We start from the raw sequence: 24,999 nt of genomic DNA on the forward strand, positions 1-24,999 counted from the left end.
TATATGAGAAAGCCGCTCAGAGAATAGGTGACCAGATGAAATGTCCCAGGCCATTCTCAGGGACCGGGAAGGGGCTGGGCGGAATAATTAACATCTTCTCTCTGCTGCCTGCTTGGTGGACCCAGGCCCCCAGAAACCCGGCCTGCTGCAAGGAACCGGACAGTGACGGCTTGCTGCCCAGGCTGGGGGGGCACACACTGCACTCTGGGTAAGCACCTGCTATTTGCCCAGATCTGTGGTTTCATGGAGGCTGCCTGGGGAGGGAAGCTGGGCCCAGGCTGACTGTCTGGGCCGCCCCATTCTCTCCCTCTATCCACCGCAGCCCTTGCAGAAGCCAGCCCTGGGGGCCACTGCTTTGCCACACAGCAGTGCCAGCTGCAGCCAGGCTCAGCTAATGCATCTGCGGGAAGCCTGGAGGAGTGCTGTGCTTGGCCTTGGGGACACAGCTGGCGGGATGGCAGCTCCCAGGCCTGCCTCAGCTGCCCTGGCCGACACCTCCCAGGTGGGTCTGCGGTCCTGGCAACCACTTTCTCCCCCTGCAAGGGCTACCACATAGATTTCTGGAGCTCTGGGCCTTCCCGCAGGGCCCCTGCCCACTCCCCTGTGCTCTCAGATGAGTCACCTCCCATCCTGGCCCACCAGAGGGACCATGAACTCTCCACCTGCCTCCCACTCTGGGAGAAGCCCCGTGTCCTCCTCCTCCTTCACCCTCCTACCTTCACACTCAGAGACTCACAGTCGGTGTATCTCCTCCAGGCAGCGCTCCCTCTCCAGCCTCCCTGCAGCCCCTGGTGGGGGCCGTGGCCCAGTTCTGGAGCCAGCGCCAGCAGCCTGCGGCCACCTGCACCACCTGGTCAGGCTTCCACTACCGAACCTTTGACGGGCGTCACTACCACTTCCTGGGCCGCTGCACTTACCTGCTGGCGGGCGCTGCTGATTCCACCTGGGCTGTCCACCTCACGCCCAGGGGGCATTGCCCCCCACCTGGGCACTGTCAGCTGGTGAGGGAGGGAAGACCACAGGGAGGGAGCTGGACACGGGGGAAGGCGAGCCACTGAACACCTCTTCCGCTCTGTGTCTCCCCAAAGGCCCGGGTAACAATGGGACCCGAGGAGGTGCTGATCCAGGGTGAAAATGTCTCTGTGAATGGGCAGCTGATACCTGATGCGGAGTCTCGGCTGCTCCAGGGTAAGGGAGCTGTGGGGAGCAGGAGACTGCCCAGGGCCCCATTCGTTCCCCGGGGACAGTCTGCCTATCCCCCAGAGCAGGGGACAGCAAAAGGGGCAGTTGGGTGGGAGCCTGCTGCTCCACCCCCGTTACTGTTGGGCCTGCTGAGGGGCCAAGACCTCGTCTCCCACAAGCCTCTCCTGCAAGCCACCCCCACTCATCCCCTCACAGTGTGGCTTGGGGCAAGTACCTCTGCTTAACCTCTTTGGGTCTTGGGGGTACCTGGCTGCCATGGGACTCTTGATCTCAGGGTTGTGAGTTCGAGCCCCATGTTGGATGTAGAGGTTACTTAAAAATAAAATCTTGGGGCGCCTGGGTGGCACGGTTGGTTAAGTGTCCAACTCTTGATCTTGGCTCAGGTCTTGATCTCATGGTTCCGACAGATGGAGCCTTGCATGGGGCTCTGCACTGATAGCCCTCCGCCCCTTCCCCCTGCTCATGCGCGCGCGCTCTCTCTCTCTCTCTCTCTCTTTCTCTCTCTCACAATGAATAAATAAACTTAAACAAAGTAACATCTTCAGAAAAGAAAAAACAAAAAACCTCTTTGAGTCTCAGTTCCCCCCACCCCCCTCTACCAGTGCTGTGAGGAAGGGCTTTTGAGCTACTAGACGGGTCTCTGTCCCACCAGAACTTTTGCCCTGGTTTTCAGTCCATGAAGTGAAGTGGGTGGGGCTGTGTGTGTGTGCACGTGAGCTTTGTAGTTTACTTGTGAGAGCGTCCATAGTGTCCATGAAATTCTCAAGGACAGTTCCGACTGGAAACCAATCGCTTCTCCTTTAAAGGGTGTCAAGTGCAGAGCTCTCTCGAATTGTAAGAATTCCATCTCCTCTCCTTCCCCGGCAGTCTGAGCCTTGGTGTCATGGTGGGAAGAGTGGGGAGTGTGACTCCTTCCTTCTCCTGCCCAGGGCTGAGCCTGCAATGGCAAGGGGACTGGCTGGTGTTGTCGGGGGGCCTGGGGGTCGTTGTGCAGCTGGACAGGTCCGGTTCAGTCTCCGTTTCTGTGGACTACGAGCTCCAGGGACAAACTCAAGGTCTCTGTGGGGTCTACAGTGGCCGGCCTGAGGGTAAGTGGGCGTGACTTGGTTGCTGGTTTAGGAGGGAAGGAGAGACAGGAGACCCCAGACACAGCACTCTGCCTCACCCTTCCCCAGATGACTTCCTGGAGCCAGGAGGGAGACTGGCTGTGTTAGCTGCCACCTTTGGGAATTCCTGGAGGCTCCCTGACTCAGAGGTGAGACTGCAGCCCTCGGAGAGCCTGGGCTCCCCGCCCTGATCCCCAGTTGGCCCCCCACTCCTGGCTTCTCTGACATCTTCAAGCCTCTGCTGTCTGTCTTCATCACTGGCTTTTTCTCTGGGACCAGGCCTGGCCCCTCTCCCAGATCCTTGGTCCGGGGAAGGTTCTGGGTCCCGTGGAATTTAAGGTGCTGCCCATGGCATTGGGGTGAATTGACCGCCCAGGGGACACACTCAGTGACCTGGTCACTGACCAGTTTGGGTTATCAAATCTCTTGCCTGTGGGTTGATGGGACCGCAACTCCCCCACACCCTACCCAGGCTTACAACTTTGTTGCCCCCAAAAGCTTCAGGATGTCTGGGCTGGTGGCCATGACAATGGGGACTTGAAGCAGCCATGAGGGTAGTAGCTACTTTCCTGGTGTCCTGGCCAATGTCCCTCATCCCAGCCCATTGACCTGACTCCAATGGTCTCTAGCCTGGGTGTCTGGATGCAGTGGAAGCGGCCCAGGGCTGTGAGGACCCCGTGAGAGGCACAGAGGCAGGCATGGAGGCTGGCCAGCTGGAGGCTGAAGCCCAGGATGTGTGCCACCAGCTGCTGGAGAGTCCATTCAGGGAATGCCATGCTCAGGTACGGGTGGGGGTGGGGGTGGTAACCACCACCAGAGAGGCGGGGAGCAGGAGGTGCTACAGAGGTGCCAAACAGGGAATCTGGTCCTGGCATTGCTTTGTGTGTATGTATGATCTCAGAGCTCCCTTCTAGTGCTCATTCTGTTTGGTTGTAAGTCAGGGCATGATCCAAGTAAGAGGAGGGAGTGCTGCTGAGTCTGGTTGACCGAGGGCCTGTCCTTTCTCTGAAGGTCCCCCCTGCTGAGTACCACCAGACCTGCCTCTTTGCCTACTGTTCTGGGGCCCCAGCAGGCAGTGGGCGCGAGAGCCGGCGGGAGGCCGTGTGCACCACTTTGGCCAACTATGCCCAAGAGTGTGCCAAGCACCATATCCACGTGGGCTGGAGGAAGCCAGGCTTCTGCGGTAGGTCTGGCGGCTGACCCTCTTTGCATAGGCCCTGGCCTCCCCACCCTGCGGAATTGGGAACTAACCGACAGCAGCCCTGTGGCCCTGGTTTCATGAGCGCCGGGCCACCTCCTGAGCACCCCGTCTTCGGGTTGTGGCCAGCGGGGTCTGGTGGGAGGAGGGGGCCCTCGGACCTCACAGCCCACCCCCGTGCCCGCAGAGCGCCTGTGCCCTGGGGGCCAGCTGTATTCTGACTGCGCCTCGGCCTGCCCGCCCAGCTGCTCGGCAGTGGGCGAGGGAGGGGAGGGGTCCTGCCAGGAAGCGTGCGTGAGCGGCTGCGAGTGCCCGCCTGGCCTCTTCTGGGACGGCGCCCTCTGTGTCCCTGCGGCCCGCTGCCCCTGCTACCACCGGCGCCAGCGCTACGCCCCTGGGGACACAGTGCGCCAGCTCTGCAACCCGTGGTGGGTCCGCGGGCCTCGCTGGCCCTTTGGCTGGGGTTGGAAGCGGCGTGGTCCCCGCGGAGCCCTCCCTCATGCTATGTCCTTCAACCTGCCTCCCCTTGGGGGCCCCTCACAAGGGACCGGTGACCTCTCACGGCATAATTGATGGCCCCGCTTAAAGACCTAGCCAGCGACCTCCACCAGCTGACCTCCAAACCTAAGAGAGTTAGAGGGGCTGCTGGGGGAGGGGAGGGGCCACGGTGTTGGGGGCGGGAGGTCGTGAAGCTGAATCAGAGCGCGCTCCCCGCCCCGTGTGCCTACAGCGTGTGCCAGGACGGCCGCTGGCTCTGCGCGCAGGCGCAGTGCCCCGCCGAGTGCGCGGTGGGCGGGGACGGGCATTACGTCACCTTCGATGGGCGGAGCTTCTCCTTCCGCGGCAGCCCAGGTTGCCGCTCCAGCCTGGTGCAGGTGGGTAGGGGGTGAACTGCGGGAGAAGTCCTCGTGGGGTTGCTGTGGGGGCAGGTGAGTGTCAGGAAACCTCCACATAAATCAACGACAAACACAGAGTCATCCCGGGAAAAGCTGAGAGAGAACCGACTCTGGAGGGAGGATGGCTCTCCGCAGACACCTCCCCCTCCCCCCCCCCAAACCTCCCCTTCCGGTCTTCACCCCTCCTCGGGTTCCTGAGAATGTTCCTCTGTCATTGCCACCCTAGCCCAGGGGCACGAAGCAAAACCTATCCTCACCGTACTTTCTCACAAATGGGGCAGGCTGGGCTTATCACAGGCAGTTTCCTGCAAAACAACCCCTGACGAAATACGGGTTCTCCTTCCTCTCCACGCCTCCCCCAATAGTTAGGTGACTTACCAAGTTCAGGTCCATAGACACAAACAGGTGTGCACATATGCCGCGGGCTCATGCAAGTACGCATAGATTTAACATGTGTATACACACAGACACACATATAGAGCACACATACCCACAGGGAGGGAGAGGGGAGGCATCTTGCTCCAACATGGAGACACACACACATGCGTGCACACACACACACACACACACACACACATTTCTACCTACTTACATACACACACATGCCTGTCCGCGCGCATAAGCGCGCACGCACACACGCACAGATGCTCACAAGTGTCTGCGCTTGCCTGAGTTAAGCCCTATACCTTGCAGAGAGTCTGGCTGGCAAGAAGGTGGTCAGCACACGTGATGGGTGGGAGCTGCCCCCAGGTGTGTGCTGTAGGTGTCCTGTGGAACAGGAAAAGGGGCAGACCAGACCCTGTCCCCGGATCCTCCCCGCCCCCACCCCCACCCCACCGTATTCCTCAACATCTGCCCCAGGACTTCTCCAAGGGGCAGCTGCTGATTGTGCTGGAGCATGGGGCCTGTGACGCTGGAAGCTGCCTCCACGCCATCTCTGTCTCCCTGGGGGACACCCACATCCAGCTCAGAGACTCAGGTAGCCCCCTCCTGCAATGTGCTCACCCCCAATCCTCATCAGCCCAGCCCTGCAGGGGCAGCCCCTCACAGGCTCCCTATTCCAGGGGCCGTCCTGGTGGATGGGCAGGATGTGGGCTTGCCATGGAGTGGGCCTAAGGGCCTCAGTGTCTCCCGAGCCTCCTCCACCTTCCTACTGCTGCGCTGGCCCGGGGCCCAGGTCCTCTGGGGAGTGTCTGACCCTGCAGCTTACATCACTCTGGACCCGCGCCATGCCCACCAGGTGTGCTAGGGGGCAGGTGAGTGGCTGGGCAAGGCCACATTGGGCCCGATTTGACCGTCCCATGCCCACTCCTGTGGCCCAGGTGCAGGGTCTGTGCGGCACCTTCACCTGGAACCAGCAGGATGACTTCCTGACACCCGCTGGCGATGTGGAGACCAGCGTTGCAGCCTTTGCTAGCAAGTTCCGGGTGGCAGGCGAGGGAAGGTGCCCCTCAGAAGACAGCGCCCCACTTCCCCCCTGCAGCACCCACTCTCAGCGCCATGTTTTTGCCGAGGCAGCTTGTGCCGTCCTGCATGGCCCAACTTTCCAGGTAGCCGGATTGGGGGTGCTCCTGTTTACACCTGTAAGGTGGGGTCAGTACCTGCTCTGCTCTCCTCTTGGGCTACTGGGAGGGCCCGGCTCCCTGCCGTGGGCAGGGCTACTGAGCACAGGGAGGTGACAGTGGGGACCAGAGGGGATGGGGGAATCTGTGGAGGAGGAGCTGGCTCAATTTTTCCCTCCTCTCCCTGCAAGGAGTGCCAAGGGCTGGTGGACAGGGAACTGTTCCACCTGCGCTGCTTGGCAGCCGTGTGTGGCTGTGCTCCTGGCAAGGACTGCCTGTGTCCTGTGCTTGCTGCCTTTGCTCGTCGCTGTGCCCGGGAGGGTGTCCCGTGTCTCTGGAGGACCCAGACACTCTGCCGTGAGTCTGCTCAGCCAGCTAGCCCCAGGGTGCTCCTCCCAGCCCTCTTCTAGGAGTAGCCCAGAAGGATCCAAAAGCTTGGAAACAAGGGAAGGTCCCCAGGAGGGCCTCTGACCATGGCACATTGCTGAGTTTGCCTTCTTCCAGAGGCATAGGGGGTGCGAATTCCAGAAGGGTGGGCAGAGCAGCAGCAGTTAATGTCCCTGACCTGCATGTGTCTCTGTGCCCAGCTGTCCTGTGTCCCGGGGGCCAGGAGTACCAGGAGTGTGCCCCGGCGTGTGGTCAAAACTGTGGGGAGCCAGAAGACTGTGGGGAGCTGGGCAGCTGTGTGGCTGGGTGTAACTGCCCCCCAGGGCTGCTATGGGACCCCGAAGGCGAGTGCGTGCCCCCCAGCTTGTGCTCCTGCCAGCTTGGAACTCAACGCTATGCTCCCGGCAGTGCCACCATGAGGGACTGCAACCACTGGTGAGGGCAGTGGTCTTGGGAGGGAAGCAAAGAGCTTGGGGGTGAAGAGATAGAGCTTAGAGACAAGGGGCTGGGCTTGTAGCCCCGTGGGTTAGGGCACGGTATGCACATGTGGGACGACAGAGCATTGATGGCCTATATGACAGGCCTATGACAGGCTCTTCTGGCCTATAAAGCACTCTTGTACGTTATCTTATTTAATTTTACTGAATTCTTACAATAACCTAATAAAGTAGGAAGTGGAAGAATTGTTCCCATTTTGCAGATGAGGAAACTGAGGCTCGACTAAGGCCAAACAGCTTGCAGAGTCACACAGCTTGTTAATGATGACGGACTAGAACCCAGATCTCTGAATTCTGGATGAGTCTGGTTCAGAGGCTCTTCCAAGGATTAGGGAGAAGCAAAGGCCAGTTCTGGACCTGTGGAGTCCAGGCCAGTGGTCAGGACTTGGTGGGTGAGGATGAGACTTTAGAGAATCCCTCTCCTACCCGGGATGGGAATGGGGTTCTTCAAGAGCCTCAGAGCCCTGAGAATGGTCCCATTGGAGCTGGGGCAGGAAAGGGTAACCATGCCCATCCCAGGTATGGCTGGTGCTGGGGGCAGCCCCACTTCCTGTGCTCGTAACTAGGGTTTGGGGGTGAGACGCTCAGGTCTCCAGAGTCAACATTAGGGGCTTGGACCTTCTGGGTTCCTGAGATTCTCCCAGGTCAGACCAGGCGCCTGGAGGTGAGTGCTGTCTTGGGCCTGCCTCTTACCTCCCTCGTGACCTCGGCAGTGTCTGCCAGGAGAGGGGCCTCTGGAATTGCACTGCTCACCGCTGTGGCCCCCAGCGGACCTTCTGCCCCCATGAGCTTGTCTATGTCCCTGGTGCCTGCCTCCTTACCTGTGACAACCTGCGTGCCAACCATTCCTGCCCCCCGGACAGCACAGGAAGCTGTGTCTGTCCCCCAGGCACTGTGCTGCTGGTGAGTCTGGGAGGGGGCTGCATGGGGCACCGTGGGGCCTGCTGTAACCATGGCACTGCCCTAGTCCCCTGGCTGTCTGAAACAGTGGGCGGTGGGTCAGGCAGCCCTCCAAGGTGCCTCTTTGCCCCCGGCCTCTGCCCAGAATGAACGCTGTGTGCCTCCTGAGCTCTGTCCCTGCCGTCACGGTGGGCAGTGGTACCCGCCCAACGCCACCATCCAGGAGGATTGCAACATCTGGTATGCCCCTTGGACAGGGACGATGGGTGGGGTGGGATATCCAGACTGGCCTGGGCAACGGGAGCTCTCCAGGATTCCCCCAAGCTGAGGGTCTGTCGGGAATTGCGTGGAACCTGGACCAGGTGCATCCCCTAGATACAGCTCTGGCTTCGTGTCCTCATGACTCTGTTTCCCCACCGCCCCCCACAGTGTGTGCCAGGGTCGGCAGTGGCACTGCACGAGCCGCCAGTGCCGTGGATGGTGCCAGGCATCGGGTGCCCCCCACTATGTGACATTCGATGGGCTGGCTTTCACCTTCCCTGGAGCCTGTGAATATTTGCTGGTGCGAGAGGCCAGCGGCCAGTTCACAGTCTCAGCCCAGAACCTGCCCTGTGGGGCCAGTGGCCTCACCTGCACCAAGGCACTGACCGTGCAACTACAGAGCACCGTTGTGCACATGCTCAGAGGTGGCTGTAACATTGAAGGGTGGCATGGCCAGGGAGGGGCGTGCTGGGTGGCATCACAGTTCTGCACAGGTGACCAAGGCCCGGGGTTCCCCGCTGCTTACCATCAGGGAAGTGGGGCTGGTGCTTTTCCTCTCTCCTCTTGCGTGGGAAACATAATTCTGGAAGGCTCCAAGAAATTAAGGTCCAGAGACTTGCCCAAGGTCTCATAGCTAGAGAAGCAAAAGGAAAGGTTGGACGGCAGGCTGGTGAGGGCCTCCTGGGGATCTGGGAGCCCTTCTACTCCGAGGCAGGGCCTGAAAGCCTCTCTTCCTCCGCAGGCCGAGCAGTGATGGTGAATGGGGCGAGCATAACACTCCCCAAGGTCTACACGGGCCCTGGGCTGAGCCTGCGTCGTGCTGGTCTCTTCCTGCTACTCACAACCCGCCTGGGCTTCAGCCTGTTCTGGGATGGAGGTCAGGCCCCAACCTTAACCTTAAGCATCTGACCCATGCCCGCCTTAGTGTCATGAGGCTGGCTCTCCCTAAACCCTTTCTCTTCCATACGAGTGGCGGGAGTTCCCAAATCGCGCTCTTAAAATTATGTTTCTCTTCAACGTAAGAGCAACAGTGCCTCACCTAAGAAATATTTAGAAAATACCTAGTTTGGGAGAGAAGAAATGAAAATAAATCTCCTAACACCCCACCACCCAAACCCAAACAGTAGGCATTTTAGAAATAACTGTTACTGAGAAATCGAGGAAAACCAGAGTAACCCCTGACAGGGGAAGGAGTTGCCTGGTGGGCACAGCGAGGTTGCCCTCTGAGTCTCCGGTCACTAAGGCCTCCGGGGCTGGTGGTGTCACAGTCTGTCTTGGAGCCTGGATCCCTCCCAGAATCTGGCCCGCTGGAGAATTTCCCTGGTCCCGCTTCTGCCCTCGCCCTCCAGATCTAGGTCTCACCATTGCCAATCATCCTCCCAAAAGAGGGCACGAGCACCCCTTATTGGGTGGTGGTCCCTGGGCAGATGGTCAGACAGGCCCACGGAATAGCCGCCCTTGTCTTCTTTCTCCACAATGCTGGCCCCTGCTGCCCCCTCTGCCCAGGCACCCGGGTCCTGGTGCAGCTGTCCCCGCACTTCCGGGGCCGTGTGTCTGGTCTGTGCGGGGACTTTGATGGAGATGCCAGTAATGACCTGCGGAGCCGCCAGGGGGTCCTGGAACCCACAGCTGAGCTGGCTGCCCACTCCTGGCACCTGAATCCTCTCTGCCCTGAGCCAGGAGAGCTGCCACACCCCTGCACCGTGAGCATGGGTGGGAATGGGGGGAGGGAGTGGGGGCAGCTACAGAAACCTGCAGGGGGGAGGATCCAGAGGCTGGGTGCTTGCAGATGGGGTCTAGCTGGTCCACGGTGTGGACCTGCTCTGCCTGCAGGTGAACGCCCACCGGGCCAGCTGGGCCCACGCCCGCTGCGGGGTGATGCTGCAGTCGCTCTTTGCCCGGTGCCATGCAGAGGTGCCCCCACAGCAGCACTACGAGCGGTGTGTGCATGATGCCTGCGGGTGAGAGGGGCGAGCCTGGGGACAGGGTGGGAATGGGTAGGTTGGGGGTGGGGAGGGGGTCCAGGGGCTGAACAATCCCTTCCACAGCTGTGATTCGGGGGGTGACTGTGAGTGTCTCTGCTCGGCCATTGCCACGTATGCAGATGAGTGTGCCCGGCATGGGCTCTTTGTGCGCTGGCGCAGCCAGGAGCTCTGCCGTGAGTGTGCCCTGCCCTGGGTCCCCGATGCCCAATCCCACCGCCCATTCCGCTCCTTCATGGGTGCTCCTCCTGGCCTGCCAGCAAGCCATGCATTCAAGGGCAAATATGTGTGGTGTTCACGCTGTCATAGATGAACCAGACGGGCAAGGTTGCTTTCCTGTAGAACTGTCATGTTGCCAACGGCCTTGGGAGGGGCTCAGCAAGAGTCTACACCGTGCCCCCCTGCCGTGCCCTCCATGAGTATCCGCTCGGGCTGGCTCGCCTGCTTGTTGCATCCTGGTGCCGTCGCACCTCAGTGACCCAAGCCTCCTCTCTCTTCTCCACCCAGCCCTGCAGTGTGAAGGGGGCCAGGTGTATGAGGCCTGTGGCCCCATATGCCCCCCCACCTGCCATGACCATGGTCCTGAACCTGGGTGGCACTGCCAGGCTGTCGCCTGCGTGGAGGGCTGCTTCTGCCCCGAGGGGACTCTGCTCCACGGTGTGTAGGGTCAGAAGAGGCAGAGGGGAGGGGATCCTGGGAGGGAGAAGAGAGCCACAAGGCCCGGGTGACAAGGCTGGCACTAGGGGCCGCTGTGCCCCTTTTGCTCCAGTCTTACCCTCTGTGATCCCAGGAGGAGTCTGCCTAGAACCAGCTTCCTGCCCCTGTGAGTCAGGGGGCAGCTTTTTCCCCCCGGGGACTGTGCTGCAGAAGGACTGTGGGAACTGGTGAGTGCGGAGGGGGGGTGGCTCAGGGGAGCCCCATGCCCCTGAGTTGCCAAAGCCCAGCGCTGTGGCTGATCCCGGGACGCTGTGTGCTCAGCACATGCCAGGAAAGTCAGTGGCTTTGCGGGAGTGGCAGGACCCGCTGTGAGGAGCCGGTGCCCGGCTGTGTGGAGGGAGAGGCCCCGTGCCAGGAGAGTGGGCACTGTGTGCCCCACGGGTGGCTTTGTGACAACCAGGATGACTGTGGCGATGGCTCGGACGAGGAGGGTGAGTGTCCTCGTCTGTGGGGGGCAGTGACTGAGTGATGGGTCTCTCCTACTGTGCGGGTGTCTCCTACGCGAAACTGAACGGCTTCCTGAGCTGCTGCTCACATCGCCGGCAGCGATGGCTGGTGGGCAGGGCTGTTCTGGTCTTTCCAGGGTCAGGGGCTTCTCTAGGACCCTTTGTCATCTGGCCCCTGCCTGCTTGCCCCATGCCAGGCTGTGCCACCCCAGGCTGTGGGGAGGGGCAGATGTCTTGCAGCTCCGGCCGCTGCCTGCCCCTGGCCCTGCTCTGTGACGGGCGGGACGACTGTGGAGATGGGACGGATGAGCAGGGCTGCCCGTGCCCCCACGACTCGCTGGCCTGTGCTGATGGGCGCTGCCTGCCCCCCGCCCTGCTCTGTGACGGACATCCCGACTGTCCCGACGCTGCTGATGAGGAGGCCTGTCTGGGTGGGTGGTCTCCGCTCTGGACTCCAGTCCACAAGGCACCCCCCTCCCAAAGGCTTGTCTTGTGAGCCCCAACCTTCCTGCCTCCCCTCCTCCACCAATTCAGGCTCCTGCTGGGAAGCCGGCACCTGTAATGTATGCACAGGGGCACCCCAAACAGTGGGATTACAGGGCAGCGTTTGGGACCAGCTCCTCCTTTCTCTGGCTGCAGGGCAGCTGAATTGCACTCCTGGGGAGGTGACCTGTGTCGATGGCACCTGCGTGGGGGCCATCCTGCTGTGTGACGGAACCTGGGACTGCCCAGATGGAGCCGATGAGGGACCCGGGCACTGCCCCTTCCTTTCGCTGCCCACTCCCCCCGCTGGCACTTTGCCGGGCCCCTCCGCTGGCTCTGGGGAGACTGCACCAACTCCCCTGGCCAGTGCCAGCCCTGGTGAGTGTCCTGGACGAAAAGGGGTAAGAAAACTGCAGTCCCGAGGCCTGGGACAGAAGAGTGGGGAGGGCGCCTCAGAGGGAGGCATTGGGGCATGGGGGCTGGCACAGACGCAGCCTCCTGAAGGCACCAGAATGCACAAAGGGAAGGGGGTTTAAGAGGGACTGGAAGAGTCCAGATCTTACTTGCGGACATGCCCCCACGCCCCCAACCACTGAGGTGAGGTGGTTGGGGTGGTCAGTGGAATGCCTGGACGAGAGGAGAGGTTTGGGGAAACCAGTCGGGGAGCAAACGGCGGGAGCGACCGGACGTGGGGACGTGGGGGCAGTCCGGGCTCCGGAAGGGGGCGGGAAGGGCGGGCACCGGGAGGCGGGCGGCGGCGGCGGTGGCGGTGGAGGTGGAGGGGCCGGGCGGGCCGGGTCTAGTGCGGGTGCCCGCCGCAGCGCCCCCCTGCGGCCCCCTCGAGTTTCCGTGCGGCAGCGGCGAGTGCGCCCCGCGGGGCTGGCGCTGCGACCGCGAGGAGGACTGCGCCGACGGCAGCGACGAGCGTGGCTGCGGCTGGCCCTGCGCGCCGCACCACGTGCCCTGCGCCCGCGGCCCGCACTGCGTGTCCCCTGAGCAGCTGTGCGACGGCGTGCCGCACTGCCCCGACGGCTCGGACGAGCGCCCAGAGGCCTGCGGTGAGAGCCTGGGCCGCCTCGGGGCCGTGTCTTCTCCCACCACGCCCCCCCCCCCCCCTGCGGTGGGCTGCAGGCTAGGGAGCAACTTGGGGCTGCGACCTCAGAGTGTCCTTTGATCTTTTTCCCCAAATTCTCTTTGAAGACTTTGCCCTCCCCCCCCCCCCCCCCGGAAAGAAGAAAGAGGCTTTTGTCTTTGCCTGCATTTGGGCCAGAAGGGATAAGAGGATGGACAGTGGCTCAGCAGCGTGGGGAGTGGGCCTGTTTGGAGGGCTACCCCTCCAGCTCCACCCCACCAGACCTGGGAGTTCCCTTTGTGCCCCTGCATGTCAGCCCTTCCTGTCCTAGCCACCTCACCCTGGGAGGAGGGGGCAGCTGTCCACCGGCTCCAGCGCCTCCCCAGGTCCCTCTGCCCCTTCTGGACGCCTCCCAAGGTGTCTTTGAGCCAGGTTCAGGTTCCGTGTAGGCTCAGCCTTCTCTTTGCCCTCCCCTTCCAGTGCCCTTGGCTCCCCCTGCCAACCCCTCTGCAGAGAGAGGGTGGGAGGGGCAGGAGCCCAACAGGACACTCTCTGGGTGCCCACAGGCTCTACCCAGCTGCCCCCCTGCGGTGGCCTCTTCTCCTGTGGTTTGGCTCCCCAGCTGTGCCTGAGCCCCGAGCAGCTCTGTGATGGGATCTCTGACTGTTCCCAGGGCGAGGATGAGCTGGGCTGCGGTATGGACACAGTTCCCCTGATGAAGGCCAAGGCTGGTGGGGGCTGGGGGGGGGGAGTTCTCCTCGTCTTACTGTTTTCTCTTCTCTTCCCCTCAGAGGGGATGACAGCCCCAGGAGGCCCCAACGGGACAAGGGTTCCCTGCCCGGAATACTCCTGCCCTGATGGCCTGTGCATCAGTTTCCAGCTGGTGAGAGAGGGAAGGAGGGAGGGAGGAAGGGGGTGGCACAGGCAGAGCCATTGTGCCACCTGACTTGAAAGGAACTGTGATCCTGTTCCCTCCCCAGGTGTGTGACGGGCAGCCTGACTGTGAATTGGCAGGGACGGCAGGGCCTTCCCCAGAAGAGCAGGGCTGTGGGGCCTGGAGCCCCTGGGACCCGTGGGGTCCATGCAGCAGGACGTGTGGGCCTGGGGTGCGGGCCCGGAGCCGCCGTTGCTCCCCACCTAGTCTCCCGGTGCTGCAGCACTGCCCAGGCTCTGAGCACCAGACTCAGGCCTGCTTCACGGCCGCCTGCCCCGGTGAGGGGCCTGGGGTACCCGGGAGGGCCAGGGGGCGGGCGGCGGCCCAGAGAGAGCAAGGGAGAGGAAGATCACGGGGCTCTCAGACTGGCCTCATGCCCCCCTCCTCCCACTTGTCCTGCCCCTTCTCCTCACAGTGGATGGTGAATGGACCTCTTGGTCTCCCTGGTCCCCGTGCTCCGAGCCATGCACGGGCACCATGACCCGGCAGCGGCAGTGTCACCCACCCCAGAATGGGGGCCGGACCTGCGCCACGCTGCCCGGGGGCTCTCACGCCACCCACCAGACCAGTGAGTGCGAGGAAGGAGGGCACGGCTGGGAGGTGGCTTGTTTCTGCGGGGGACCGACCCACCGTTCCGAACCCTGGTTCTGATTTTCTCTCAGGGCCCTGCCCTCGGGACGGCTGCCTCAATGCCACCTGCTCCGGGCAGCTGGTGTTCTGGCCCTGTGCTCCCTGTCCTCTGACTTGCGATGAAGTCTCTGGTCGGGCTGTGTGCTCGGCTGACCAGCCCTGCAGCAGCCCAGGTAAGGGCGGGGGGCGGGGGGCGGCTCTGGGCCCACGTTGTGGCCGGTGTGTCTGTGGAGCTGAACGCTCTGCAGGGAAGCCTCACCCTGGGCCTTCTCTAGGCTGCTGGTGCCCTGCCGGACAGGTGCTGGGCAGTGAGGGGCAGTGTGTGTGGCCCCGGCAGTGCCCCTGCCTGGTGGATGGCACCCGCTACTGGCCTGGGCAGCGCATCAAAGCCAGCTGCCAGCTGTGCATCTGCCAGGATGGGCGGCCCCAGCGCTGTCGGCCCGATCCAGATTGTGCCGGTGAGGCCCCACCCTTGACCCTTCCCGAGGGGTCCTTGTCCCCTCCCAGACTACCCAGCTGGGCACCCAGCCCTCCTCTGACCCCTGGGTCTTGGTTCTCCCGCAGTGAACTGTGGCTGGTCATCCTGGTCCCCCTGGGCTGAGTGCCTGGGCCCTTGCGGGAGCCAGAGCATCCAGTGGTCCTTCCGGAGCCCCAACAACCCCCGCCTCTCGGGCCAAGGTCGCCAGTGCCGGGGCATCCACCGCAAGGCCCGCAGGTACTTGCACCCACCCCAGGGACCCACAGAGACCTTTACCTCTCACCTCCAGCGCCCAGGTAGGAAGCTGCTGGTGTGCCCTTTCTTGAGATACTTCCACAGGTACCATGGACTCCAAATGAGGAACCGCTCCTACTCTGAGCCCTATTAGTCTAAACACCAGGATTCCCAGCGCCTCTTTGGGGGAATATCTGGCCTTCTTCTGCATCAGTTTTAGGCTCTCAAGGTCCAAAAGAGGGGCATAGGGAGCCCACAAGTCTAGGGGCAAGTATGGGTCCTCTGGTTTGCACCCTGTGCCTCTGAAGGTCGCCGAAGGGAGGTACTGAGGGGGTGAGCCAGATCTGCCCACCACGCCCCCTCTGAAATGGGCTCCACTGGCTAGGGTCTTGGCACAGATTGCTTCCACACCCCTTTCTTGGGCCAGTTGCAGTTTCTGGGGCGCAGGGCTGGGAGTCAGGAGATAGGGAGACCAAGCAGCGCAGCTGGTCCAGGACTTTTCCCGGTTTTATCACTGAAAGTCCCGAGTCCTGGGAGACCGCTCACTCGGGGCACACCAGGACGGGCTGGTTGCCTAGGCGAGCCCACTCACCCGGCAAGTGGCCAAGTGGCGGCCCTTCTTCCAGGTGCCGGACGGAGCCGTGTGAGGGCTGTGAGCAGCAGGGCCGGGTCCGCGGCGTAGGGGAGCGCTGGCGAGAGGGCCCCTGCGGAGTCTGCCAGTGTCTGCACGACAGCACTGTGCGCTGCTCCCCCTACTGCCCACTGGGCGGCTGCCCCCAGGTGAGGGGGCATAGGGGCCTGGGGGCGGGGCAGTGGGAGGGGCATTGTGTGGAGGCCAGGGTTTCCAGCGGCCCGATAGGCTGGGTCGGAGGTTGGCAGGTGGCTGGCTCAGCGCGTCCAGCCTGACTCTTGTGTCCGCAGGACTGGGTCCTGGTGGAGGGAACGGGAGACTCGTGTTGCCACTGTGCCCTCCCTGGTGGTGAGTGGGTCTGGGGAATGGCAGGGAGGAGGATGGTGAGGACTCAGAGGGAGCCCCAGGTGGTAGCACTGAGCGGGGTGGGGGGATCCGTGGCTACCCCAGCCCCGGCTGGGGGGAGCCTGAGTCCTGGATACTGGGGAAGGAAGGGGCCCTCTGGGTGGAAGGGCTTGTCTCTGTCCTCCTGAGATCAGGTCTCTTCTGTCTCTCTTGGGCTAGAATTCTGCCTCCCGCCGAGGGTGCTTTCTTTTCTCTGGTTCAGCTGGGTCAGATCTGGTTCCTGGCCTTTCTCCTAAGAGGAACCAAGACAAAGTTCAACTTTTTCAAGAGTATTTTTGCTTGGAAACTGAGTTATGAACGAAACAGAAAAACACAAAGGCGTGAAAGTGAATGCGTTTATGGGTCTAGATTCCTGCTTCTAAAAGTGCACCTACAGGCTGCTGAGGTTAGAGGAGGGCCAGCACTCACAGTTGTACAGATTGTTCACTGTGCAAGTTGGCAAGCGGGAGCTAGACTCCAGCCCACAGGGGTGCTTCCATCCAGAGATACCCTTTTCTAGTGCTCAGAAAGGTCTTCTATTTCTAAATATTCAGTGGAAGTGAAAACCCCCAGTTCATGCCAAAGGGAAGGAGAACAGGCCTTTCCTAGCCGGGAGGTTGTTCTGGGGGCTCCTGGAAAGTCCTGAGGGAGAAAGTGCTGCAAGAGGTGGGGAGAGGCCTGGGTGTGGGGCTTGGGGCTAGTGTGAGCCTATCTGCAGGTCTCTCCCTCTTGAACCTTGGGCTTCCCCACACAGGTGAGAACCAGACGATCCTCGCTATGGCCACTCCTGCCCCTTCTCCAGCCCTCAGTCCCCAGATCGGACCCCGTCTGGTCACCTACGTTCTGCCTCCACCTGGAGGTGAGGGCCATATGTGGTTGTATGTCAGAGAGGAATTACCGCCCAGGGTTTGCCCAGCCTAAGAGAGGAGGCAGGAACGCTGCAATTTACCCCTGCCTTCCATGGGTAGGATGGTTATCCTAAGGATCTGGAAGTCATCCTGGCTTAGGTTGCCTGTTTGACTCTGCCCTCTCTGGACCACCCTTCCAGCCCAGGTCAAGGTCAACCATGGGGCCCTTTGCATCCCTCAGCCCCCCTTGTGACTTCCTGACTATGTCCCGGGCAGGCACCTGCCACCCTCTTCCCTTGCACTCCAGCCCCTCTCTCTTCTGCACCCAGACCCCTGCTATTCTCCGCTGGGCCTGGCCGGACTCCCCAGGGAAAACCTGCAGCTGGAGCTCCCCACCCAGGCTGCCCTCTTGGGGGCTCCCACCAGGGGGCCTGGCTATCGGGGCGGGAGCACCATCGAGAACACTCGCACTCAGCGGCACACTCTGCCCCCCTACCTGCAGATGGACCTGCTGCTGCCCAGGAACCTCACTGGTCAGTGCGGTGGGGGCGGGGCAGGAGGGAATGGCGGTGATGGGGGGCGGGGCTGGGGGACGGGGTGGGGCTGGGGGGATGGGGCGGTGATGGGGGGGCAGGGCTGGGGGGGACCGGGTGGTGATGGGGCGGGGCTTGGGACGGGGTAGTAATGGGGGGCGGGGGCTGGGGTTCACTCTCTCAGCTCTGACCCCCCCCCCCCCCCGGCCCACACTCTAGGCATCATAGTGCAGGAGACTGGGTCCTTGGCCTTGCTGCAGTTCAGCACTGATGGTCTACACTGGCACAACTATAGTGACATCCTGCCTGGCATCCTGCCCCCAGCCAAGGTACTGCCACTAGAGCCTCCTGGGCCAGTGACCCACATGCCTCTTTGCGAATCCCACCATCTTTGTCCCCAAGGGCCTTCCAGTGTCCCCAAAGAACATTCTTATATTGGAGGCTCGTTGAACACCTGTCATTAGCAGGGCGTCAGGAGCTATCCAAGTGGCTCTGGCGTGGGGCAGGTGTGCAAAGCTCTGTGGAGGGAGGGGAGTCAGGGGACATCAAGTTCACTGAGGATTTCAGAGGGCATGTCAAGAGCAGCTGGGACCCAGCCCTGCCCTGGAGGTTTACATCCTCCCCAGGGAGACAAGTCTCATGAAGCAGGAGGGATCAGTCCACACCATGTGTTCACTCTTAATTCTTTTTTTTAAGGTTTCCCCCTCCCCAATTTTTAATTTTACTTCTTATTTGAGAGAGAGAGAGCACATGCGTGTGTGCAGAGGGGTAGGAAGGGAGGGGCAGAGGGAGAGGGAGAGGGAGAGGGAGAGGGGGAGAGAGAGAGAGAGAGAGAGAGAGAGAGAGAGAGAGAGAGAGAGAGAATCTTAAGCAGGTTCCACACTTAGCGAGGAGCCTGATGAAAGGCTCAATCCCATGACCCTGGGATTGTGACCCTGAGTCAAAATCAAGAGTCTGCCGCTCAACCAGCTGAGCCATTCAGGTGCCCCTTCCTTCTTGATTCTTAGGGGGGGCACTAGCCAGGCCCTGGGGACTCACCAGCAGGCACAACCTGGCCCCTGCCCTCAGGGCACCAGGACCAGAACCCACAGCCTTGAGGGACCCTGGTGATTAATGCCAGGAGAGCATGCTTTTCATGCCTTGACGGCTGGGGGACTCGGATTGGGCGGGGGCACTCAGCAGGGTCGGGTGGCAGTCCGGAGAAAAGGCAGGCTCGGGTCTGGTGAACAGTCACCCCTGTTCCTGCAGCTTTTCCTTAAGAACCTGGATGAAGTGGCCCCCACAGTGTGGATGTTTGGCCAGATGGTGCAGACTCAGCATGTCCGGGTGTGGCCCCGTGTCCCCCACAGTGACACCAACCACAGCACCTCCCCGTGGGTGGAGCTGCTGGGCTGTGAGCCAGGTACGGGCGGGGCTGGCAGTGGGATCGGCGGGAGTGGGAAGAGGGACAGACAGGAGCCCTCAGCCCTCCTCTCCCACCAGTGTCTCCGCTGGTGGTGCCCCTGTGCCCAGGGGCTGGGCACCGCTGTGCCAGTGGTGAGTGTGCCCCAAGGGGAGGCCCGTGCGATGGCGTGAAGGACTGTGAAGATGGCTCTGATGAAGAGGGCTGTGTGCCCCTGCCCGCGGACACTGGCAGGTACGGGTGCCCAGCTCAGCCTTGGAGGGGTCAGCCACGGGAGAGATGTCCTGCACTATTTCCCTGGCCTTGCGTGCTGCGTCAGTGCAGCTGGGTGCCTTTGGAGGCCCCTTCCCACCACGGGATTCTAGGATCCTCTGCCATTTTCCTAGAGTCTGGAGGTCACTGGTTCTCAAAATGTGGCCCCTGGACCAGCAGCAGCAGCGTCACCTGGCAATTGTTAGCAATGCAGATTCTCAGGCCCGAGCTCAGCCGGGCTGAGCCGGACACTCGAGGGTGGGGCCCAGAAATCCGTTTTACAAGCCCTGCAGGGGGGTTAATACGTTGAAAACCACTGGGATAACGTCTCCTTTGTCTAGTCTTAGTGGGCGCGCCCTTTTGGAGTGCCCCAGCCCTGCCCTGCCCTGCCCTGCCCTGGGCCCACCTTGGGGGCGCTGACCCCCCTGCCCGGGTGGTGGCTCTGAAGCTGGGAGAACCCCTGGAGTCCCTTGGTTATTTTTCTTCCCAGAGTCTGGTCCACAGCCGGGACCCCAACTCTCTCCTCCACCCAGCCCGGACAGCTGTCCCCCCAGCCCAGCAAGGTGAGTGGGGAGCTGTAGGCCCAGCAGGTGGGGTGCGGGGCATGGGGAGCCCTGGTCCCAGGGCCTCAGCAGCCACGTTCCCTCGCCCTGTAGTCTCCCTCTCTTCGCACCTTCAGCCAGCGCTGCCTCCCCACGTGTCCCTGGTCTGCTCTCGCAGTCCACTTCAGCCCGTGAGCCTTCCGGGGGCCAGCCCGGTGCTGGACTGGGGGCTGGAGGGCAGAGGGGCAGAGAAGCACAGGGCAGGTGCCTGGCCTGGAGGAGTTTGGGAGACAGGAGAGGCCTTCACCCCCAGGTGGCAAAGTTATGCCCACAGGGCTGGCAACAGGGCATCAGACACTCAGAGGTGGGAAAAGCCTTACTTGTCCCCAGGGTCCCCAGAGGCTTCCTGGAAGAGGCTTGAAGGATGGGGCATCTGGGGCAGTGGGGTCTGCAATGTGGAGACGAAGGGTGGACACTCTCCCTCTGGAGAACAGCTTGGTCAGGGACCCAAGGGGAGAGCGACCATAGTGCTGAAGCCCATGTGTGTGGATACTGGGGGGAAGACGGGGTTTGGGAGGGCAAGAGCAGAAGCAGAATCCTAGGTGGGTCAGCGAGAATAGCCCCTGGGTGTCAGCCCGGAGGTGTTGTAGGGAAGTGAGTCTCCACCCCCCAGCTGGGCCCTGTGCTGCAGGGACAGGGGAGGGGCCGTGGGACATAGGTGCGTCCCAAAGGCAATGAGAGCTAGGTCCCTAGTCTCAGGTGGAATTGCCCTCGGGGCCCTGGGCTGTATGGGCAGCTGACCCCTCTCCCTCTGCAGGGTCTGGCAGATGCAGAACGCTGGCGTCCCTGGCGAGGGTCATCTGTACCCCCCACAGGTATGTACCCAAACTCCAGGCCCCATCCCCACCCCCCTACCCTGCCCACCCCCTCAGGGCGAGGGGCTATTACATCTGGCCATTCAGTCTCCTGACACCTGACATCCCTAAGTGGAGCAGGATTGCTTCTAGAAGGAATACTTGGTCACCGTGGAGGACACCTTGGCCAAATCCTGCCCCTGCCCACCCTCCCGGACTCTAGGGTTGGATCCCCCAGACTGGTTCCCAGGGCTGAGCGTGTTCCCTGAAGTATGGTTGCCTTCTCCAGACCCCTGGCCAGGACAGGGGCTCCCCGGGGCTGCGGGGTGCTGCCTGGCCCCGCCTGTGCCCCCTCTGGTCACCCATGGATGCAGCCAAGTACCCCTTTCTGAAGGGTTTGCTGGCCGCGCATGTCTCTAAGTGGGCACGGGGAACATGGGGTCACCAAGTTAGCATGTTCCTAAACTGGACAAGGAAGGGGCTCCCTGAGGGTCATGTACCAGCCTCCCTGGTATATGGACAAGGACGAGGACAAGGAAGGGGCTCCCTGAGGGTCATGTACCAGCCTCCCTGGTATATGGACAAGGACGAGGACAAGGAAGGGGCTCCCTGAGGGTCATGTACCAGCCTCCCTGGTATATGGACAAGGACGAGGACAAGGAAGGGGCTCCCTGAGGGTCATGTACCAGCCTCCCTGTGGCTGCCTGACCTTTCACCTGCACGGTAGCCTGAGGAGAGCTGTCTTCAGAGCAAGGCCGGAAATGGGGGGGGGGGCTGTCAGCTGGCTGTGGCTTCGCTCTGACCTCCTCTTTTGGGAGATGTTGGCTTGCCTCACCACCTCCCTGGGCTCTGTTTTTCCATCTGTAAGACTAAGAGGTCTAAGTTCGACCCCTTCCCGTGAGTTCCAGCGAAAGTCATCCAGGAGCCCGGCTGGCCCGTCCTTCTGTGTTTTTTGTGAAAAGCAGACGAAGCAACTTGTACCATCGCTTGAGTCCGCAAGATGCAGGCTATGTGATGAATTCTAACGTCACGCCGAGTCTGGTTCTCGAAAACTGGCTGTGTCATAACGTTAATCCTTTGTTGGGCAATGAGAATCTCGAACCCCCTTTTCGCTGTAGCTGCCAGGAGGTCATCGGGTGCAGACTTGAATGTCCCATTGTGCTGTCGGTTCCTCTTGGAAGCTGCCGTGTGTGGCTTCTTGAGAGTAGGGTACAAATCTCAGCTTGACACTAAGCGCTTTTATGCTTTCATTTAAAACCCTCTTGTGCTCCTTGGGCTACCAAGTTCCACCTCATTTGTGGTCTGAAGTCCCTCAGAAGGTGTGGTGTGGTGTGGTCTGTGCTCAACCCTGCACCACCCAAAGCCTGGATACCCCTTTGGAGAACCCATTTCTGCTTCATCTCACGGAAGGGAAGCTGGAGGGCCTCACCTCTCTCCTTCCTGCACCCACAGGGAAGGGGCCAGTGACTCAGGTCCCAGACTCCGAGGCTCCTCACTTGAGTCCTAGGGAATCTGTGCAGACCATGACCACCCCCCCCACCTCCCAGCCTGAGGCCAAGGCCCTGAGACCAGGAACGACAGCCATGACAGAGCTCCCCCTGCACCCCATGAGTCCAGTGGCCCCTGCTGGTAAGATTCTACCGTCTTCTGCCTGCTAAACCTATGCATCTGAACAACTCCCCGTCGGAGAAACAGGCCCCTGGAGGTTAGCCGCTTTGCCCAAGATCCCACAGCGCAAGGTCAGAGTTTTGGTAGGATCAGGCCTAGGACCAAGTCTCCTGATACAGTTCACTGTTTTTCCATTATCCCAAGAGAGGCGGGAAGAGGGGGCACACACACCAGATGTCAGGAGGAGGGAGACTGGGGGCTGAGGGAGGGGGGACGTGGTGGGCAGGGTCCAGTCAGCTGGCTGCGATGGTGCCCACAGGCCAGAGTGTCGCCCCGCCGCCCTTCCCACCTGTGCAGTGTAGCCCAGGCCAGGTGCCCTGTGAGGTGCTGGGCTGCGTGGAGCGGGAGCAGCTGTGTGATGGGAGGGAGGACTGTCTGGACGGCTCCGATGAGAGGCACTGTGGTGAGTAGGGGACCCTGCAGGGCGCCCCGGAGGGTTTGAAGTCACGTGGGTAGCAGTGACCAAAGGGCTTTAGGTTTGGGGAAGTCTCTGCCCCCTATTCCTGGCTCATATGGGAAGGAACTGTGAGGCGCTAGGGGTAGCAGAGAGTGAAAAGAGCCTGAGTGGGTAAAAACAGCTGGGAATGTGTGTGTCTTTGGGGATGGTGACGAGGGCAAATGCAGTAGGTCTTAGGTCATGGCTTGTTTCATAAACCCTGTCTGATTTTTGAGGAGACTCATCTATCCATCCATCCATCCATCCATCCATCCATCCATCCATCCATCCATATATGCATACGTCCACCCACCCATCCATCTACCTACCCACCCACCCATCTATCCACCCACCCATATATCCATCTATCCATCCATCCACCCACCTATACCCACCCACCCATCTATCCACCCACCCATATATCCATCTATCCATCCATCCACCCACCTATCCATCCATATATCCATCCATCCATCCATCCATCCATCCATCCATCCATCCATCCAAAGTAGATCACTGTGCTCAAAGCCTACTCTCTCAATCAGGGAAGGGCCACCCCAGGGAGTATGCATTCAGGAAGAGGTTACCCCAGGGAAGGAACTGTTGTTCTAGACTGCTTGATGTCTTTCTAGACCCCCCAGGAGCCATTAACAAGCAGAGAGGCTGGGTGAGAGCCTGTGCAGACCAGAGCCCATGATCTCCCCCCTCACGTGTAGACAGAAGGCTGTACTGAGTGTGGGAAGCTTCAGGAGGAAGGAGGGGCAGGGTCTCTGGTTGACAAGTGTGTTCTGCTTTTGGCCCGAGGTTGAAGGGGCTCAGTGTACCACCCAGTCAGGAATCACTTCTGTGACTCCCTTCCCCTCACCTTGCTGGCAGCGAGCGCCGCGCCCTTCCCGGTGCCCACCGCGGCCCTGCCTGGGCTGCCGGCCTCGAAAGCCCTCTGCTCCCCGAGCCAGCTGAGCTGCGATAGCGGGGAGTGCCTGCCGGCCGAGCGCCGCTGTGACCTGCGGCCTGACTGCCAGGACGGCTCTGACGAGGACGGCTGTGGTACGGACCTGGCCAGGGGACACCTCTGAGGGCCCCGCTCCTGCACGAGCCCCCTCTGAGTCCTGCGCACCCATCCCCTTGCAGTGGACTGTGGGCTGGCGCCCTGGTCTGGCTGGAGCAGCTGCAGCCGCAGCTGTGGGCTGGGCCTCGCCTTCCAGCGCCGGGACCTGCTGCGGCCTCCCCTGCCTGGGGGCACCTGCCCGTCCGACAGGCTCCGCAGCCAGCCCTGCTTCCTGCAGGCCTGCCCAGGTGACTGGCACCCAGGCCTCCTCAGGACCCCGCCTCCCCCGCCCCTCCGCCCCCGGAAGGGACACCTGGGGTGGATTCCTATCCGAGAGCCACCTGGGGGAGTGCCCTTGCGCTCTTGGGGACCCTGGTGTCTGGGCTCCTCTCCACGACTCTAGGGGGACAGCCCCTTCTGAAGTCACAGCCTCGTACCTCCAAAGGGCTTAGGAGGAAGGCTGCCCCTGGCCTTGCCCTTTTCCTGCCTGAGTGGCCCTGGATGGGTTCCTACCCTCTAGTGTGGGGACTGGATCGGTAAAGTTGTTTCCACTTCAGAGTGAGGGTGTTCCCAGGCTGTGCCTAAGGCCTCCTAGCCCTTGTGTTCTGCAGGTGCGAGGGAGTAGTCCCGACCTTTGCCTCTGCTCCAGAGAGGGGTTTCCCACACCTGGTCTCCTAACCTGGTTTTTTCTGCTGCCACCAGGAGGAGCCCCGCTCCAGTCTCCCCACTGCCCCAGCCCTTTTCCAGGGACCAGAGCCTTCATCCTGGGAGGCACCTAGAGATCTTTGCTCAAGTCCCTCCACCAAGGGGAGGTTTCCTGGGACAGGAGAAGAGCCTGTTGAGTCCCCGTGGTGCTGCCCTAGGCCACCTAGCTGGCCACCACACAGGCCCCTTCTCTACCCTGCCACCTTGCTTTCTCCAGCGCGGTCTGAGTCTCCTTGGGCTCACCTGGTCCGCCTCCATCCTTTTTCCCCCCACAGTGGCTGGGGTGTGGGCTGTGTGGGAGGCCTGGGGGCCCTGCAGCGTCTCCTGTGGGGGTGGCCACCGAAGTCGGAGGAGGAGCTGCGTGGATCCTCCGCCCAAGAATGGTGGTGCTCCCTGCCCTGGGGCCTCCCAAGAGCGGGCACCCTGTGGCTTGCAGCCCTGCACGGGTGACACAGGTAAGGGAGCAGGGCTGGGCAGGGGCATCCAGGGATGGAGCCCTGTGGGGGTGGGGCTGTTAGGGAAGGTCACCGGGCCTCCTGCCACCCGCCCCACCTAGTGTCCCTCTCCCACCAGACTGTGGGCTGGGCCGTGTTCACATCAGTGCTGAGCTGTGCCAGCAGGGGCTGGTGCCACCATGTCCGCCGTCCTGCTTGGATCCTGAGGCCAACAGAACCTGCAGTGGACGCTGTCTGGAAGGTGAGGCACACCCA

The 24,999-nt window shown here is 61.7% G+C and overlaps 1 protein-coding gene across 1 annotated transcript in view; it reads left to right on the top strand.

Annotated features, from left to right (window-relative positions):
* Window positions 1-24,999, top strand: part of LOC115502109 (SCO-spondin-like) — a 56,668-nt gene that overhangs the window by 3,743 nt on the left and 27,926 nt on the right. The window contains 50 exon segments of the mRNA XM_030297316.1: window positions 126-208; window positions 323-502; window positions 757-1,001; window positions 1,089-1,188; window positions 2,133-2,291; window positions 2,379-2,458; window positions 2,939-3,091; window positions 3,321-3,492; window positions 3,695-3,935; window positions 4,238-4,382; window positions 5,265-5,382; window positions 5,468-5,643; window positions 5,726-5,953; window positions 6,157-6,322; window positions 6,553-6,787; window positions 7,563-7,752; window positions 7,895-7,989; window positions 8,179-8,435; window positions 8,753-8,887; window positions 9,517-9,713; window positions 9,844-9,971; window positions 10,059-10,168; window positions 10,500-10,649; window positions 10,783-10,876; window positions 10,971-11,140; window positions 11,353-11,586; window positions 11,795-12,016; window positions 12,460-12,696; window positions 13,277-13,405; window positions 13,502-13,593; window positions 13,691-13,922; window positions 14,060-14,212; window positions 14,307-14,447; window positions 14,550-14,732; window positions 14,839-14,989; window positions 15,613-15,766; window positions 15,908-15,965; window positions 16,756-16,860; window positions 17,179-17,382; window positions 17,602-17,711; window positions 18,631-18,784; window positions 18,865-19,018; window positions 19,527-19,599; window positions 20,396-20,453; window positions 21,885-22,061; window positions 22,360-22,503; window positions 23,413-23,583; window positions 23,668-23,832; window positions 24,565-24,744; window positions 24,863-24,985. Coding sequence (XP_030153176.1) covers window positions 126-208; window positions 323-502; window positions 757-1,001; window positions 1,089-1,188; window positions 2,133-2,291; window positions 2,379-2,458; window positions 2,939-3,091; window positions 3,321-3,492; window positions 3,695-3,935; window positions 4,238-4,382; window positions 5,265-5,382; window positions 5,468-5,643; window positions 5,726-5,953; window positions 6,157-6,322; window positions 6,553-6,787; window positions 7,563-7,752; window positions 7,895-7,989; window positions 8,179-8,435; window positions 8,753-8,887; window positions 9,517-9,713; window positions 9,844-9,971; window positions 10,059-10,168; window positions 10,500-10,649; window positions 10,783-10,876; window positions 10,971-11,140; window positions 11,353-11,586; window positions 11,795-12,016; window positions 12,460-12,696; window positions 13,277-13,405; window positions 13,502-13,593; window positions 13,691-13,922; window positions 14,060-14,212; window positions 14,307-14,447; window positions 14,550-14,732; window positions 14,839-14,989; window positions 15,613-15,766; window positions 15,908-15,965; window positions 16,756-16,860; window positions 17,179-17,382; window positions 17,602-17,711; window positions 18,631-18,784; window positions 18,865-19,018; window positions 19,527-19,599; window positions 20,396-20,453; window positions 21,885-22,061; window positions 22,360-22,503; window positions 23,413-23,583; window positions 23,668-23,832; window positions 24,565-24,744; window positions 24,863-24,985 — 7,811 coding nt within the window.

This window comes from Lynx canadensis, chromosome A2 (genome assembly GCF_007474595.2).
Source record: "Lynx canadensis isolate LIC74 chromosome A2, mLynCan4.pri.v2, whole genome shotgun sequence".
Classification (NCBI taxonomy): domain Eukaryota; kingdom Metazoa; phylum Chordata; class Mammalia; order Carnivora; family Felidae; genus Lynx; species Lynx canadensis.